At 31.9% G+C, this 16,514-nt stretch overlaps 1 protein-coding gene across 5 annotated transcripts in view; it reads left to right on the forward strand.

Annotated features, from left to right (window-relative positions):
* The window catches only part of LOC120422672 (atypical protein kinase C), a 237,970-nt gene that overhangs the window by 185,409 nt on the left and 36,047 nt on the right, over positions 1–16,514 (forward strand). For all 5 annotated transcript variants that reach the window (XR_008211954.1, XR_008211955.1, XR_008211956.1 and 2 more), the window contains exons 5-7: positions 6,598–6,683; positions 11,534–11,680; positions 13,187–13,374. Coding sequence is in view for 2 of the 5 variants with exons in the window: in XM_052707106.1 (XP_052563066.1) it covers positions 6,598–6,683; positions 11,534–11,680; positions 13,187–13,374 (421 nt within the window). In the remaining 3 variants the exon portion in view is untranslated. The remainder of the gene's footprint in view (positions 1–6,597; positions 6,684–11,533; positions 11,681–13,186; positions 13,375–16,514) is intronic.

Consider the following 16,514-nt stretch of genomic DNA (forward strand, 5'->3'; position numbering starts at 1 on the left):
AAAAATTTTCAAAACAAATATAGCAAATTTGATTTTGCTAGTACCAATAATCATCAAATTTTGTATGACGATATTTTCGATATTTTTCCAAGTATTGTATTTTTTTTAAATAGCAGCTCTTATTCTAGATTTTGCACAAATCTATCAGAATGTTCCCTCTGTGAGTGAGCAGTTCTCTAGAATTTCGCAAAATATTTTTTTATTTTTTTTATATTTTGATTTGGATGAAACTTGCATCATTGGTTTCTCCTTACAAGTCTCCCTACAAATTTAAGGGCTGTCCATAGAAAAGTGCTATGCATATAATATCTGTATCTTGGGAAGAGATTTTCTGATTGATTTGGTGTCCTGTGAAAAGTTGTAGGTTGTTTTTAGGACTAGTGAGAAATTTTACTTTTTTTTTTAAATTACCTTTTCATCACAAAAAGTCGATTTTGACAAACTTTACCGTCTTCGATTTTTTTCATTTTTGATATTTTCTAGTGGACAAAAACTTTTGAGCAATTGGGAATGACGGACGACTAGTTTTTCGTTCTGTTATGATTTTTTGAAAATAAATGTTTTTGGGAAAATATACCCTTAAAAGCTTCCAGAAATCAGTTTTGGATGTAAAATTGAATTTAGAATTTTTGAGTTCAAACCATTCTTTTGCTATTTTTTTTTTTAGAAAAACAATATTATTGCTTCGATGTATGTTTGTAAAGCTGAGAAAAGCTCTACGATTATTTTTTGTTTTTTACATTGATAAGTTAAAACGTTAAAATTGTTTAAAATTTTGTCAAACTCCCGAAAAAAAAATGCGACTTGCATTTCTAAGGTATCAAATAATTCGATTTAACTCTTTTGAAATGTCGACTTTATTATAGTGCTGATCAGAAAATCTTTCGGTAGAAATGTTAAACCTTACCTCGAAAAAAAAAAGTAAATATAAATAAAAATGGTAAATTTTTGTTTTCATGTGTAATATTTTTTTCATCTCTTCCAGCTCTCCAAAATTTTGAAAAAAGAAGAATTTGACTTTAAAAGTATCTTAAAAACAAACATAATTTTTAACGACTTTTTTTCCCCCAAATTTCCCATCAATGTGTCCTCATTACAGCCCACTTCAAACCGCTATCGACGGAAAATCGCTCAAAAATTAACGCCCAACGAAAAACAACAGCAGCAGGGCAGAGTCGTCTACGTAATGATATAATTTATTCACTACCGCATCGTAAAATTTTAATCAATTTGTGTTGTGATGTGGCAAGGTTGGTCGGTCGGTGATCCACGCGGATAATCTCTCTTCATTTTTCTTCCACCGTAATGTCCCGTGTGTAATGATGATGGCTTCATGGATCGATGCCGATGTTGTTATAACGAAGATTTTTGTTTTAATTGTAATTTGAGCTGATGTTATATTTTGAGTTTTTTTTATTTGTAGTTTTTAACTAATTTACATTTTTTCTAATTAAAAGGCTTCAAACTTTGTTCTCTCTCCGACGAGCCGGAAAAGATGTCAAAAATTACTTCCAGCCAAACTTGGCGTTACTCTACAAGCGGCGCTCTTTATGGTAATTCTTCGTAGTCGTTACTTTCCCTCCCCTCCCCCCTAGGGAGGAAAAGTCAAATTTTCCACCGCGGCGCAACGAAAAGGCTCATCGCGCGCTCGAAGCGCCAACTTTGAATAATTTAGCAACTAACAAAAATTTAATAATCCTTTCCTCGTTTTCCAAGGAAGAGCTTGGTACTTGAAGTCACTTTTTTTTTGTTTCTGTGTAGTATTTTAAAATTTCCATTCTGTTGCTGTTGCCTTGGTGAGGAGGTGTCTGTCGCCTTCGAAAGTGACAAGAGTGACACTTTTTTCCGGTACATATTTAATCAGAGCAAAGAATTTGCTTGCGCTCCCTAGCCTGGGGAGGATCTTTTGCTCGTCGTGACATGACGGCACCGTTTTTGGTGTAAAATTTACGGGCTTTTTTGTTCTTTTTTTTTCTTGCTGCTCAATGCGTAATGAGGCGATTTTTATTCAAATCGGCGAAGTGCGAAAGGGGATTTTTCTTGGGGTTTACTTGCCGCGGAAAAGGATTTGAGCTAGCGGAAGATGAGAATTCACGCAGAAACTGGTTGAATTGCCAGTATACTGATCCGTGGAATTAAAAGAGGCGGTTGAAATTCTTAGAGCATAGAAAAATTAATTCCCTCTTTTTTTAATTTTAAACATTTTTGTTCTTGAAGGAAAAAATCATGTAAAATCTGACCAAATAATATATTTTTTTAAATATTTTTATTGAAAAAAATCAGAATTTTGATAAAAGTTCATTATTTTACATTGAAAATAAAAACTTATTTGCTTACCTCTCGATTTAAGTTGAAAACGTTTTTCTTGAGCTGAAAATGGATGTCAAAATGCCGATATGCCAAGACTAGAGGCACGATGCAATGAGATTCTGTTCTTTGCCATGAAATATTTTCATAAAAATAGATTTTATTTTCTAATGGCGTCCACCACATCAATTCGTAAAATTAGATGGAAATTGGATTTTCACCGCTGTTTTGGTACTTTAGTGCAAGAATTATTGCAAATGAGAAGGAACAAGTTTTAGCTGGTTAAAATTTCAGGTTGATTAATTAGATTATTTTTTACTTAACTTCAAGGGGCCTTCAAAAATTAGTTATTTAAAAACGATTTTTTTTTTCAAAGACTTGAAACTAAACTCTGCATTGGCGTCCTTGGCAAAATTGCTTGAGTTGGCATAACCAATAACTTTGCGAAAGAAAAAGAAAACCTAAAATATTTCAAAAAAAAATCAATCTTCAGAAAAAGCCTCGATCGTAAACCATCACGAGCAAAATTTCTTTGAATCAAAAAATATTATTGAACTTTACAGAATTTTTTTTACCCCGTTTCGCAAAATCTTGAAAGTGTTTTTTTTTATTCGTTTTTCTGTATGTTAAACTAAAATTTGTAAATTAAACTCAAAATATTGTAAACGTATGAAATTTCGTATCTTTAGAAGGGTTTTTGGATCGATTTGGTGTCTTTGGCAAAGCTGTTGGTTATAATTAGGGCTTTTCTAAAAAAATAGTTACACAGTTTTTTTTATTGAACAATTTAATTTTAGAAGTTTAATTGTCAAAATATGTATTTTTTTATCTACGAATTTTTTATTTAGAATTCGAAAAAAAAAGGTTGCGCTTAATTTTTTTTGGTTAAATTAACACAAAAACAGTGCACGATTTTAAAATTTAAGTTAAGTACTTTTTGATTGAAGATTTTACTCTACAGCTTAAAATAATGTCAATATATTGTTTTTTATATTTTTATTTTTTTTTAATTTTTTTTGGACTCGAAATTGGCAACACTGCCAAATGAATTATGACCAACTTGGGACAAAGCTTAGAAGATCGCTTTTATTGTCATATAAAACAATCCAAAAATTATTTTTTTTCGAAAATGAAAATTTTTGTGTAAAAAGTCGAAATAAAAATAAATGGACTGTTTTTGAAAAAAAAAATTAAATGAAAATTAGTATGATGAAAAATTATTTCTTTGGTCATAGAAAAAGTACAACCAAAAGTTCATCCAAATTAAAAATTACAAAAATGTTTATTTTGTAGTCTCAGAGAATTTAAACTCTTTTATTTTTTAAAACTCGATCATAATTTTGGAATGTTTACCTAAAAATATCTTTTCTACTATTTATTTCAATGTTTATTACATTTATAATCATTCAGCTTCCATAAACAAGACATTAAAAAAGTATGAAAACAGTAGGGGAGTGTGGGGTAATTTGGACACCCTAAGGAAATTTCTCTACCACGGGCTGTATGGATATTTTAAAGGAATGTGGATGACATCAGAGGATGATAGAGACCATATTTTATGGAAAAATATAATTTATTTCGATAAATTTTGATAAAAAAACCCATTTTTATCGCAAAAATTAAAAGGTGTCCAAATTACCCCCACATTTTTGTGTGGGGGTAATATGAACACCCCTATGGGGTAATTTGGACATGCCTTGTGGGGTAATTTGGACATGCCTTGTGGGGTAATATGGACACCTTTTTTGGGGTAATTTGGACACATGTTGAAGAATAAGTTTAACATTTGATTTTTTGAGCATGTTTTATATCCTTCAACCTGGTTTTGTAATTGCTTTATATTTTTAAGTGTTTTTTTTTTGCTCACAATATTTCATCCAAGGCTTAAATAATGATTTTGTGATAGAAATATAATTCGATAGGAAGATAACAAATAATTCAGTGTAGTTTACATAATTTAATCATTCATTCTGAAATGATTTAAACACTGATTCTGGATTAGGCACAAGTATAGTTTTTAGTGATTAAGGCATCGTTTAGATTTATCCAAACCAATCTTTATATAGAACTAATTAGCCTGAAACTGTCATTTTTTTTAATTTTACACTCCGTAGCTCTTTAAATTTGAATATTATTGTAAACCAACATATAGAAATTAGAAATGTAAAAAAACAATTAAAAACAATCTACATTTGAGTCCAGTTGATCGCCAAATGTGCAGTAATCAGATTTTCATCAATTCGAATATTGAAATAAATTTATCTAAATTAAAAAATAGGGGTTTTGTGAAAGTTCTCATTGCTCACATTCCTTTTTGAGTGTTTTGACATTTTAAATCCCTCTAAATTTATCTGAATCCCTTTAAAAACTCAACCAACCATGAAAGTTACTTTTTTTTGCCTGACAGGTAGACTTTCAGGTATGTCCAAAATACCCCACAAGCCATGTCCAAGTTACCCCCATAGCATGTTCTATCAAAAAATGGCAATTTTTGTTGATAAAAATGGATAAAATGCACAAAATTTATACGTACATGTCTCAGGCATCGTCCAAGCAACCCCCTTAAACAAATATTGTCCATTTTTTTGCTATATAATCCCTGCAAAATCTTATTTCCCAACCCTCAAATATTAGAACTTAAGGCAGTGCCAACCAGCCTTTGGAAACTTTTACATATTATAACAAAATTACTCAACCTATTCCAACATTTTTAGTTTGTTCATACTCCTAGGCCATTACTAGTACTAGCCTTATCACTTTAATTGCCGTTTTCACTTTATATCCGAAGAAAAGGTGATTTTTAATGGGGTGTCCAAATTACCCCCACTGTCCATATTACCCCAAACTCCCCTACATAATCAGTGAAACCTTAAGACATGGTTTCCAGATCTTCAAATTATACTATCCATCGGAACGCTGTTTCCATTACCTAATTCATTTTCACACAAATTACATCTGATTTTTTTTAGTCTTAAAAATTCATTGTCAACAAATCGTATTTTCATAGTTTTTTTATTCTATTTGGATGAAACTTAATTCACGAAAAAAAACTAAAATGTTTTGTGAAAAAATAGTTGTTTTTTGATTTTTTCTTAGTGTGATTTTATTAACCTTTATTTTTTAACTCGTGAATCTCGGAAAGCATTGGTTCGATTTACATTGTTAAATACTAAAATTTTGTGAAATTGTCTGCTCCTTCTGCTATTTTTTTCACAATTTTGGAACCATGAGTATCTCCGCAACCAGCAGTTCGAATAACAAAGTCAAAAAGGAAAATTGTAGAAATTTTGCTCATTTTTTCGAAAATATTTTTCGCGGGAATGGTTTTTCTTCAAAAAGTATTTTTTTCAAAATATGTGTAAAGTCATATAGCAAATTTTATTTGAAATCCTAAAATGAATTTAGAAATTTCATTTGAAAAGACATATTTTTTTTTAAATATAACACTTTTTTTTCAAAAATATATATTTATCTTCGGTAATTGAGTTTGCACCATCCTAAACTCTAGTGCAAAAAAACGCTTTTTGATCCTCAAAAAAAAAAAAAAAACAATATAAAAAAAACAAAATTGGGTACTTTTAGAAATAATAATCATGTAATTTGGTCGGATATTTCCTTTTCATTTTTTTTTTCTTAAAATTATGATAATACTATACAACTTTGCCGAAGACATCAAATCGATCAGAAAATTCCTCCTCAAGATACAGATAATCGAAAATTCACATACTAGTATTATATATTTATAATTGTCATTCAAATATTAGTTTAAAGATTCTGATCTGACAATTTACATTCTGAATTTCTGCTTTACAAACAATCGCTTTAAAATTGATTAATCATGATTTCGTTGGTGTTTATTTAAAAAATGGCCACAACTGTTGTGCAGAATATTTATGAAACCGGCCGACACGTGCTGGGTGCACCATTCCAAACACCCAGGGTCAAACTTTGCAGGTGATCGCGGTAGTACGGAGTTAGGGACTGGAATTTGGTGGGGTGAAAAAATGGGTGTCGAAATTAATTGCTTTGGAGGTTGTTGGTCGTAATGGGTTTCGCGCCAGGGTTTCGGGACGTTTCTGTTGTTTTGTGTTTTTGGCCCGGGGGGTTTTTCCACCCATTAATGGGTGCGAATTAAATTTGATGATTATTATAAATGACGCTGCGGACGGAAAAATGGTGGAATTAAAAATGGAAATTAGAGGGGTGTAAATTTCTATTCGTTGAATAATTTATCAGAAATGATTAAATTTCAAGTTTTTAACCACAATTTTTATTTCTTCTCGTTTTCAGGAAGCATTTATCGAAGAGGTGCCAGAAGATGGCGCAAGCTGTACCGGATAAATGGACACATCTTCCAGGCGAAACGATTTAATCGGGTAAGTCAAACACACACAGAAAAAAAGAAATCCTCAAGATCTAGTTAAATTAAGCCGAAAATTCCCCAAATTTGTTTGCGCAAGTAACAAAAACGAAATGAAGTCGCCTTCAGGTCGAGCCATTTTCCTTTCCTTATTTTATTCTCGATCTCTCTCAGCACAGCGCGCCAGAAGGCTCAATAAATATCTCCGGAACAGGTCAGGTACCGAAACGGGGGGAAAAAAAACCTCCGGAATATCCCGCCGAGAGCAAGAAATTCAGTCAGAAAAATGTGCAATAAACAGACGCGAAATATGGCGAACCTTTTCATAAATAACCAGTTCAAGCGAGAATAAAAAAATGTGAGGAAAAATAAGGGTAAGAGTGCCTATTTTTGACGTAAAAAACGAAACTATTGGCACTACGCCCCCCGGGGCATGGCCTTCCTCTAACGTGGGATTTCTGCTCCAGCGCCTCTGACGAGACAGGAGAAACCGGGACCGACGTTTTACTTCACCATCCGATAGAAGCTCAGTGGATAAGGCGGGAATCGAACCCGCGTCTCATAGCATCATCGGGATCGGCAGCCGAAGCCGCTACCCCTGCGCCACGAGACCCACCCACATTTTTGACGTTATTGTATCTTAAATTTTGACAGTCAAATTGAGCCTTACCCACCCTAAACCCACCCTAATAATGAGCTTTTCCGCTCGCGGAGTGTGAAATGTGTTTTCTTCTTCTTCTCATTTTTTTTGTTCGCGTGATTCCTTCGGCCATTTTTGTTGGTCGGTTTGTCCGGGGAATCCATTTTTAATAAGCTTTGAGTTTTGCTTTTGCACAGACAACTGGCGCTGCTGGGTGGTCAAGTTTCGCACATTAAGTGAGGGGGCGTTATTTTTTTTTTCTTGGGCTGCAAAAGAGATGCAGCAAAAAAAAAACAAATCTTCAATTTGATAAAGGTTAACGGTATCGTAGCTGACAGACATGCTGATTGAGAAGGAGTTGAGAATTTCGTTGAAACGAAGCGTAATTTGGGAAAATTTTGGGTTGATGTTTTGTGATTAATTGTTTGAAAAAGATTCAAAAGGTATTTGATAGGCAAATGTTGATAACTCAAGTTATTTTGCACAAGGTATAATGCACCAACAACGCCTTGTTTTGATCGGGCTTCGATCAATTTAGAAATTATTCACTTCAAAAATGTTTTTAATTTTACATCTGCACGTACTTTGAATGCTCCTTACTAAAAAAAAACCATGAAAATTCAACTTTCTATAAAAAAAAATCATTAAAAAGGTTATGCAAAAAATCTTAAAAAGACAACAAAATTATTACACCAAAAATATTCTTGATTGATGGCTAGCAATGTTTGCAATTTATTTGAAAATAAATAATAAACATTGAATAATTCGTAAATGTTTCTCAACCGAATTTTATTACTAAGAAAAAGTAGTTAAAAATTAAAAAGCTCAGAATATTTCTCAAAAAACTTGAGAATATTATAGAATTGATTTGCATTACATTAACTTGAAATGTTGTAAAATGCATTTCCCATCATTGCATTAGGTATGGGTCAATTTTGAAGTACTTTTTAAATAATGTTATTTTCAATTTTTAGAGTTTTTTCCCTCTTCTAACATATTTGAAAAGTAATACATTCCGTTTCAAGGACTGAAAAGTTATACCTTTCAGCACTCAAATTGGTGCCACTTTTCAGCACTTGTTTTTAAAAAGGAAAACTTTTCCACTTCAATTTGATTCGAACGGTGAATTGCCCAACCACATGGACGTTTGACTTAAAAACCCAGGGTCATTTTTTTTCGAAATTGCATAAAAATATTGCAACTCGATTCAAAATTTGATTTTTTCCGCACTTGTCGTATTTATCCAACTTGGTAAATCTCGTAAGAAAATGTACGACTAGTGCTGACAAATTCTTTTTTGTGCCACTTGTGACATGGACTTAAATTTTTTTTGACTTTGAAATTATCAGCAGCAAGTTTTTTAAAATAAAATTCTATTTTTTTATTATATTCATAACTTAAAACCACGCGTTATTTTGAATAGATTTTCACTTTAAAAAATAGTGTTGTGTTAAATATTCAAATTTGAATCAAAAACCAATCATTTTTTCAAATATTCTATTAATTTATTTCTATGGTATTAATATTCACTGTTTAACAAAACACCGTATTTTTGGAAATACTCAAATTGTTACAATTAACATATGGTATTTTTTTCACAATTAACATACGATATTTTGAAAATGAATTGAAATGAATTGAAAATATATTACTGTATTATAATTTTTAGTCTAAAATACCGAGATGTTTTGATTGCTCATCTTAGGCTGGTACAAATATTTTTAAAAGTTTTTGTCACCCCCCCTTCAAAATTGGCCCGAAAATCAGGGGGCAAAAACAAAAATTTTACAATAAACTTCAAAATTTCAATGAAAATTCAAGTGCAACCAGCTGAAATCAAATTAAAATACATTTTTCTGCGTTTAAAATCATTTTTAGCATGTTTGGGTTTATTAAAAAAATCTTTAGATTTTTTGAAAATTTTCGATGCAAAATCTTTTTTTTCGATTCAATTTTATTTTTTTGTCAGATCTTAGATTTTTTGAAAAATAATGATTGCAAAACAACTGAACTAGTGTAAAATGCATTTCAAAACACTTTTTTCATTTAAATGTGAAGACTGTGGGTTGTTATTTAAATTTTTATATTTTTTTTTATTTTTTTGCCCCCCCCCCCTTGACCTCGGCCAGGGCCGAGGGACAAAAACTTTTTTAAATATTTGCATCGGCCTTATCTTACACATCAAAATTTCGAATAAGTTTTCACTATATTTAAAAAAAAATATTTTAGATATTTCAAACTTTAAAAAATAATCGGTATTTTGTGAAAATCTGAGTATTGAAAAAACAAATATTTATTGAAATTATCGTCGATAACAAAATTAGAGTGTTTATTTTTTCTTGTGTGAAAATTTGAGTATTTAACATTAAAAAACAAAAATATGAGCAATTCTTGACGAAATCGCCTGATTTAAAAAAATATGGTTTCAACTTTGTGGCAGCTGTTTATACAAAAAATTTCGGATCGATTTGGTGTCTTCGGGAAAGTTGTAGGTATTGATGAGGACTATTTAGAATAAACTGGTACATGGAAAAAACGAAAAAACGAAACTATTGGCACTACGCCCCCCGGGGCATGGCCTTCCTCTAACGTGGGATTTCTGCTCCAGCGCCTCTGACGAGACAGGAGAAACCGGGACCGACGTTTTACTTCACCATCCGATAGAAGCTCAGTGGATAAGGCGGGAATCGAACCCGCGTCTCATAGCATCATCGGGATCGGCAGCCGAAGCCGCTACCCCTGCGCCACGAGACCCACATGGATTAAAGCCGATTTTTAAATTAATTTTTTTTTCTCAAAAAATCAATTTCTAAAAATCCTTAAAAAAATCAAAAAAATTTATTGTATTTTTTGGGGGACAAAAAACCAAAAATCTTCAAAACATTGAAAATTATGGTCAAAATCTCCAGTTTTTAATGTAAAAACAAATTTGCAATCGAAAAGTGATAAAGTGCTTCGTTTTAAAGATAAAACCACTAAAAGTCTAATTATGACTGAAAAAAATCTAGTTTTTCTATTTTCCATTCCTAAAAATATTTTTTTCGAAAAGTACCTTAATTTTTTTATTAAATTTCCTAAGAGACATTGAAAATATGAAACTCTGGTTGCTGAAATACAAAAAAATAAACATGAAAAATTATGTTTTTTAAGTTTCATCCTACAAATTCCCGCATTTTCTAATGCCAATCTCTTCTTTTTGCAATATCGAAAAATGAAACATTTGTGAATTTTAATGATAGTTTCGAAATTTTTTTGTGAACATTCAATATTACGTTCTTTTGCATCTATGAAAAACATGGTATTTTTGATAATTTAAATCAAAAACCCTAATGCTGAAATTTTTAATAAAATTTGTGTCATTTGACGCCATTGCTGCAAATTATGAAAATTTTAGGATTTTTGATATATGCGATGTAACCCAAACTATGTAACCCAAACTTTGGTTTCTTTTTAAAGATTTTTAGTTAGCCCATTGCAATTTTTATTTCAGGTTTTTGTCCGTCCCTTTCTGACTGTTATAATTTGAAATTAAAAAATATATATAAAATTGATTGTAGACATTTTTTTTGTATTTTTGATCAAATACGAACCTATATATTTTTTTTCATTTTGGGATTATATATCGTAAACAAGGATAAAACTTCAGGATTTTTTTTATTTTTTTTTGCCATCGACCTTAACCAGAGCCGAGGGATATAAACCTTGAAAAAAAATTGTCATTTAAGAGAAAAAAAAAATCAAATGAGTTATCATCGAATATCGCCGAAAAACACATTTTAAAGTTTGTCGTGAAAAGTTCCACTCGGTAAAGAAAGTAATTTAATTGTATGTTGCTTGGGCTTAGAGAAAATGCTGACATGGATTTTGAGCAAATTTTAGTAATTCGGTTGTTTTCAACTCAACGATTTTGATTTATTCATTTATGTTTTTGTTTATATCAAATATTGAGAATCTGGCAACCCTATCAAAAGTTATAAGACCTTAACCTCCGGATCTAACATGTTACTTTTCGTTGGATAGGTAATCGAAAAACCTTTCCGCTAATATGTTGAATACTTTTTGAGTAGTTTATCATTGCTATCTTTAAAATTTCTTTCAAATAATCGTTATTTGTGCAAACAAATTTCCATGATTTTGTAAGAATCCTTTACAATTTACTCATGTCAAGCCAGAAAATTTTCGTAATCTTGCTAATTTTCCTTTTTTCTAATTCCTTTAATCCACAGAAAGCCTTCTGCGCGTTCTGCCACGACCGCATCTGGGGCCTCGGCCGGCAGGGCTTCAAGTGCATCCAGTGCAAGCTGCTGGTGCACAAGAAGTGCCACAAGCTCGGCAGCAAACCGTGCAGCAACGAACACGTCGAACCGGTGCTGGTAAGTATCCCGAATGGCTCACATCACAATTTTGCACTTTTTTTTGTCGTTGTAGTAAAATATATATCCCCATTTAATGAAACATTGCGGCAAATGTGACCCCAAAATAAAAAGAAGGAGAAAATTCAATCGACATTCACTACTTCTCCTCCTACTCCCTTTAAGGTTGAGTGAAGTGCAGGCAATTGAATCGAGCTGAAAATTGCGACAAGTTCAATCTTGATGAATGCGGTAAACCTTGGGGTTCTGGCCAAGGATATGGTCCTCAATCGTTCAGGTTGCAACGGGGGAGGAACTTTTGAAAGTGGTTTAATGTGTAATTATTAAAACAATATTATTTAAATCAAGTACTGAAAGAGTACATATAATGCAATTGAACAAAATTTTGAATTATAATTGTGAAAAAAAAAATTAAAATCTTAAAAAAAACTAAAAAGTTGTAAGTCACTTTCAAATCTCCTTCCCCAAATGTAACAAAACGTGTAAAGACGTCGGTGTATTTGAAGAGGAAATTGAATTCAACCTTGCTCGACTTGGCCCTCTTCCCCCTCGCAATATCGCTTTGCTCTTTCTCCGTGCAGCAGTAACAGTTTACATTCTTGCAATTCGTTTTCCTTCCGGGGGCCATCCCCGTCAGTTTGAGTTAGATTCATTGGCTGCCATCACCCCGACTCGTCGGTTTGCTGAATTGCTGCAGTTTGCATTGAGGAAAAAAAGAAAAAAATAGGCTTAACTTTAGAAACATTAAAACATTACAACATTAAAACATTAAAACATTAAAACATTAAAACATTAAAACATTAAAACATTAAAACATTAAAACATTAAAACATTAAAACATTAAAACATTAAAACATTAAAACATTAAAACATTAAAACATTAAAACATTAAAACATTAAAACATTAAAACATTAAAACATTAAAACATTAAAACATTAAAACATTAAAACATTAAAACATTAAAACATTAAAACATTAAAACATTAAAACATTAAAACATTAAAACATTAAAACATTAAAACATTAAAACATTAAAACATTAAAACATTAAAACATTAAAACATTAAAACATTAAAACATTAAAACATTAAAACATTAAAATATTAAAACATTAAAACATTAAAACATTAAAACATTAAAACATTTAATTCCTGAATAAAAAATAAAAATTACTTTAAATTGACCCACCGTGCCACAACCATCCTTGAAGTTTTCTCCTTTTTTTCATTTCAACAGTAAGAAAGACAATTCGGGAAATGCGTTTACTTTTCCATTCCCCTTTTCGGCGGTCCCGTCTTTGTAATTCCCGAACAAAAACATTCATTTCGGTTACAACTGCTCGGGATTTCATTGTCTTTTCCCCCGCTCCGGAAAAATGTCGCTTCCGGGGGCTGTCTGTCCTTGCCCTCCTCCCCAATTCCTGTGGCTGCTGGAGCCATTCCAAGAATCGTAAAGATCTTTGAGGACGAAATTTTTCATTCTTTTCTCTCGCCTTTTCTCCGCAGGTTCAGGACCCGAACGACGAATCCAGCGGCCAGGATGGCATCCCGCCACCGGAGCAGTACCCGTCCGGTGACTCGTACCACCACGAGCAGTGCGACCAGGTCCCGGTCGAGGTCAACGAGAACGTCGAGGAACCGCTCGAGTCCGGCACCCAGCGGCAGTACTCGCTGCAGGACTTTGAGCTGATTCGGTGAGTGTGGCTTGTGAAGAGTGTAAAAACTGGATGAGTATTAGTTCATTGACCATTTATTTGGTATTAATTATTAATAAGTTCCAAATCTTCTGAGTTTTGGTAAGCTCAAACATTTTAAAGCTTCTATTTCTGTAGCTTTTTTTTTCATAAAATTATTTTTATTAGGTCCTTTTCGGTACTGGGACCTGGTTAGGACCGAGTCGGCTTTTGTAATTACATTTGACTTAATAATTACAGAGGATATTTCTGTAGCTATGTAACTTCAAATAATAAGTCTGATAATCTTGACAAACTAAGAGGTTTTGTCAACTCAATCTTCCAACTTCAAAATTGTTTTCGAGGTTTTTTATTTTCCCTTATCCAGGAAGTTATTTTGAACAACTTCTGTAATTTTTTTAACTTTTGTATTTCCATATGAAATAATTCCTGCTAAAATCAGGATTTTTTCTGGTACTTTTGTACCCGACCCTCTCCGATTTCAATGAAACTTTGTAGACATGTTATTCTAGGCTTAAATAAGCCGTTTTTGTGAATATTTAGCCAATTGCACTCGAAAATGACATTTGGGAAGGGCGTAAGTTATTTAAATATTTTTGTAATTTAAAAAAATACTGTATCTCGAAGCCGTTTCATGGTATCAAAAAGTGGTCAAAGTCAAACTTGTAAAAACATTTAACGGGCTTTCTAAAAAAAATACGCTGAAAGATTTTTTTTGGGTAATAACAAGAAACTGTGCCAATTTTGAGCCAAATCGGTGAAGGGATAAGGGTCACTATTGATCGTTGAAATTTGTATGGGGAAAAGCAAAAAAAAAAAAAAAAACGCCAAAAGGTGGCGTTAAATGTGTCGGATCAAGTGTGAAATCATTGTCCAAGACCGTAAAACGATCCGAGTTAACCCTATCGAGTTATTAGCGTTTTTGCATGAAATTTTTTTTTCCACGAGCAAAGCATACCCATCTCGCATCGACCTCACCAATCTGCCTGAAATTTTCAGGGGTTATTTGTACATATGAAACTAGCATCTGACCAAAATATGAGCACTCTAGGTCAACGGGAAGTGGGGCAAATCGGGACATAAAGTTTGAAGGTTCAAAAACGTCAAAAATCTTAAAAAGGCTATAACTTAGGCAAAATTCAATTTAATTTCAAAATTCAAAATGCATCTGAAAGGGCTTAAAAAATGCAACAAAATGCATGGTAGAACATCCTAATTGGTTTAATCTAAAGGGAGTTATTGGCATTTTAGTGAAAAAATAGCATAATTTTAAAACTCAAATAAAAAAGTGTTCCATCCAGATATCAACTCGGTTCGACCTGCAGCTTGTAGGGGACATCTGGGACTACCATCTGAGACTGAGAACGCTTTGGGTAAGGTAGTTTAACATATTAAATAGCCACTTTTACTTTTCGTGAATTCTTTGGTTGTAATTTTTTGCTCGGGGGACCCCTTAGATCAAATTTTCCGGTGATAATTTCATCATATTCGTGTTCCTGAGACAATTTCACAATAGAAACATACACAAAAATGTTTATTTTCATCCATTTTAACCCTTTAAAAAATGAAAGTAAAAAAAAAATTAAGAAGCTGCTTTTTTCTGGTGTCATCTAGTATCCTTGTAAACGAGCTTGATTTTCAATAAATGTGAATCGAAGATTTTTTTTAACTTTCATTTTTTAAAGGATTAAGATGGATGAAAAAAAACATTTGTATGCATGTTTCTATTGTGAAATTGTCTCAGGAACACGATCATGATGAAATTATCACCAGAAAATGGGATCTAAGGGGTCCCCCGAGCAAAAATTTACAACCAAAAAATTCACTAAAAGTAAAAGTGTCTATTTAATATGTTTACCCAAAGCGTTCTCAGTCTCAGATGGTAGTCCCAGATATCCCCTACAAGCTGCAGGTCGAACCGAACCCTGAAAGCTTGAAATTTTTGGAACTATACAAAATCTTTATCGATTTGATACATTTTTTTCTTTTCAATGTTTTAATTGATGTTTTATATCTGAAAGTTGAATTCCTAAAACTATTTTTTTTGTTTTTTTACTTATCAGGGGACTAAAAATTGAATCATTTGCGCTTTAGTTAAAAATGGTCAATAATCTGGTACCAGTGCTATACATTTTGAAAAATTGATAATTTATGAAAAATAATAATAAATAAAGTCAACCCAAATTTTAATAATAATTTTTAAGATGAAAAATCAAGTTTTCAGTTGAAAAAAACCTTACAATTTTTTTTGATAAGGTCCACCGTTTTCAAGTGATAGACATTTTGTTCAGTTTTTTGCAATTTGAATTACTTCATGAAGGTAAAACACCCCTACAAAAAATATTTCGAAAAGCTGGGAAATTGCCTGCAATTTTCAATATTCGACTTTTTAAAGCGAATTGCTGGTGACTGTAATACAGCCTCTTAAAACTTAAATTTAGTGAAAAATGAGTTTTGCTCTGTGTTTTCAAATAAGCCTTTATTTTTCAACTTGCGATCACTCGGAAACTATTGGTTTGGCTTTTAATGCAAAAAAAATTGTAAAAATTTCTGCTTTTTAAAATGTCAAAAAAGTTTTTTTCAAATCCATTAAAGTTATTCTAAATTTTAAAATTGATAAGATTTTTTTTTTAAATGAGCTGAAAATTAAAAAAAAAGTTCTATTTTCTAATACTGAAAATCGATCTAATTGTTTCCAAGATATAGCGAGTTTAAAGTGGGCAAAATATTCACTTTATCACAACAACCCGCAGTCCGATCAACAAAGTCAGAAGAAGAAAAAAATTAAGAAAATTTTCTCAGTTTTTCGAGTATTTTTTGCAAGGGTTCGTGAATTTTTTTAATTGCAAAATACTGAAAAATTAAAAAAAAATCACTACAATATGCTGATTACTTGAAAACAGTTAACTTGATCAAAAAATGTGCAAAATCAGTTTGATTTTTTTTTATTTGAAAATGATTTTTGAAATTTCCTTTGACAATATATGACACATTCCGCCGTGACGTTGCAACGCTTTGACTTTTCTTTTTTCAGTATTTCGGCTGTAACTCACAAAATACATTGAAAAGGTACATATGTTATTACAGATTCGGAAAGTACATTAATTTTCCTATAAGAAACAGTGTTGAAATTTCTGCTT

The sequence above is a fragment of the Culex pipiens genome, chromosome 2, assembly GCF_016801865.2.
Source record: "Culex pipiens pallens isolate TS chromosome 2, TS_CPP_V2, whole genome shotgun sequence".
Classification (NCBI taxonomy): domain Eukaryota; kingdom Metazoa; phylum Arthropoda; class Insecta; order Diptera; family Culicidae; genus Culex; species Culex pipiens.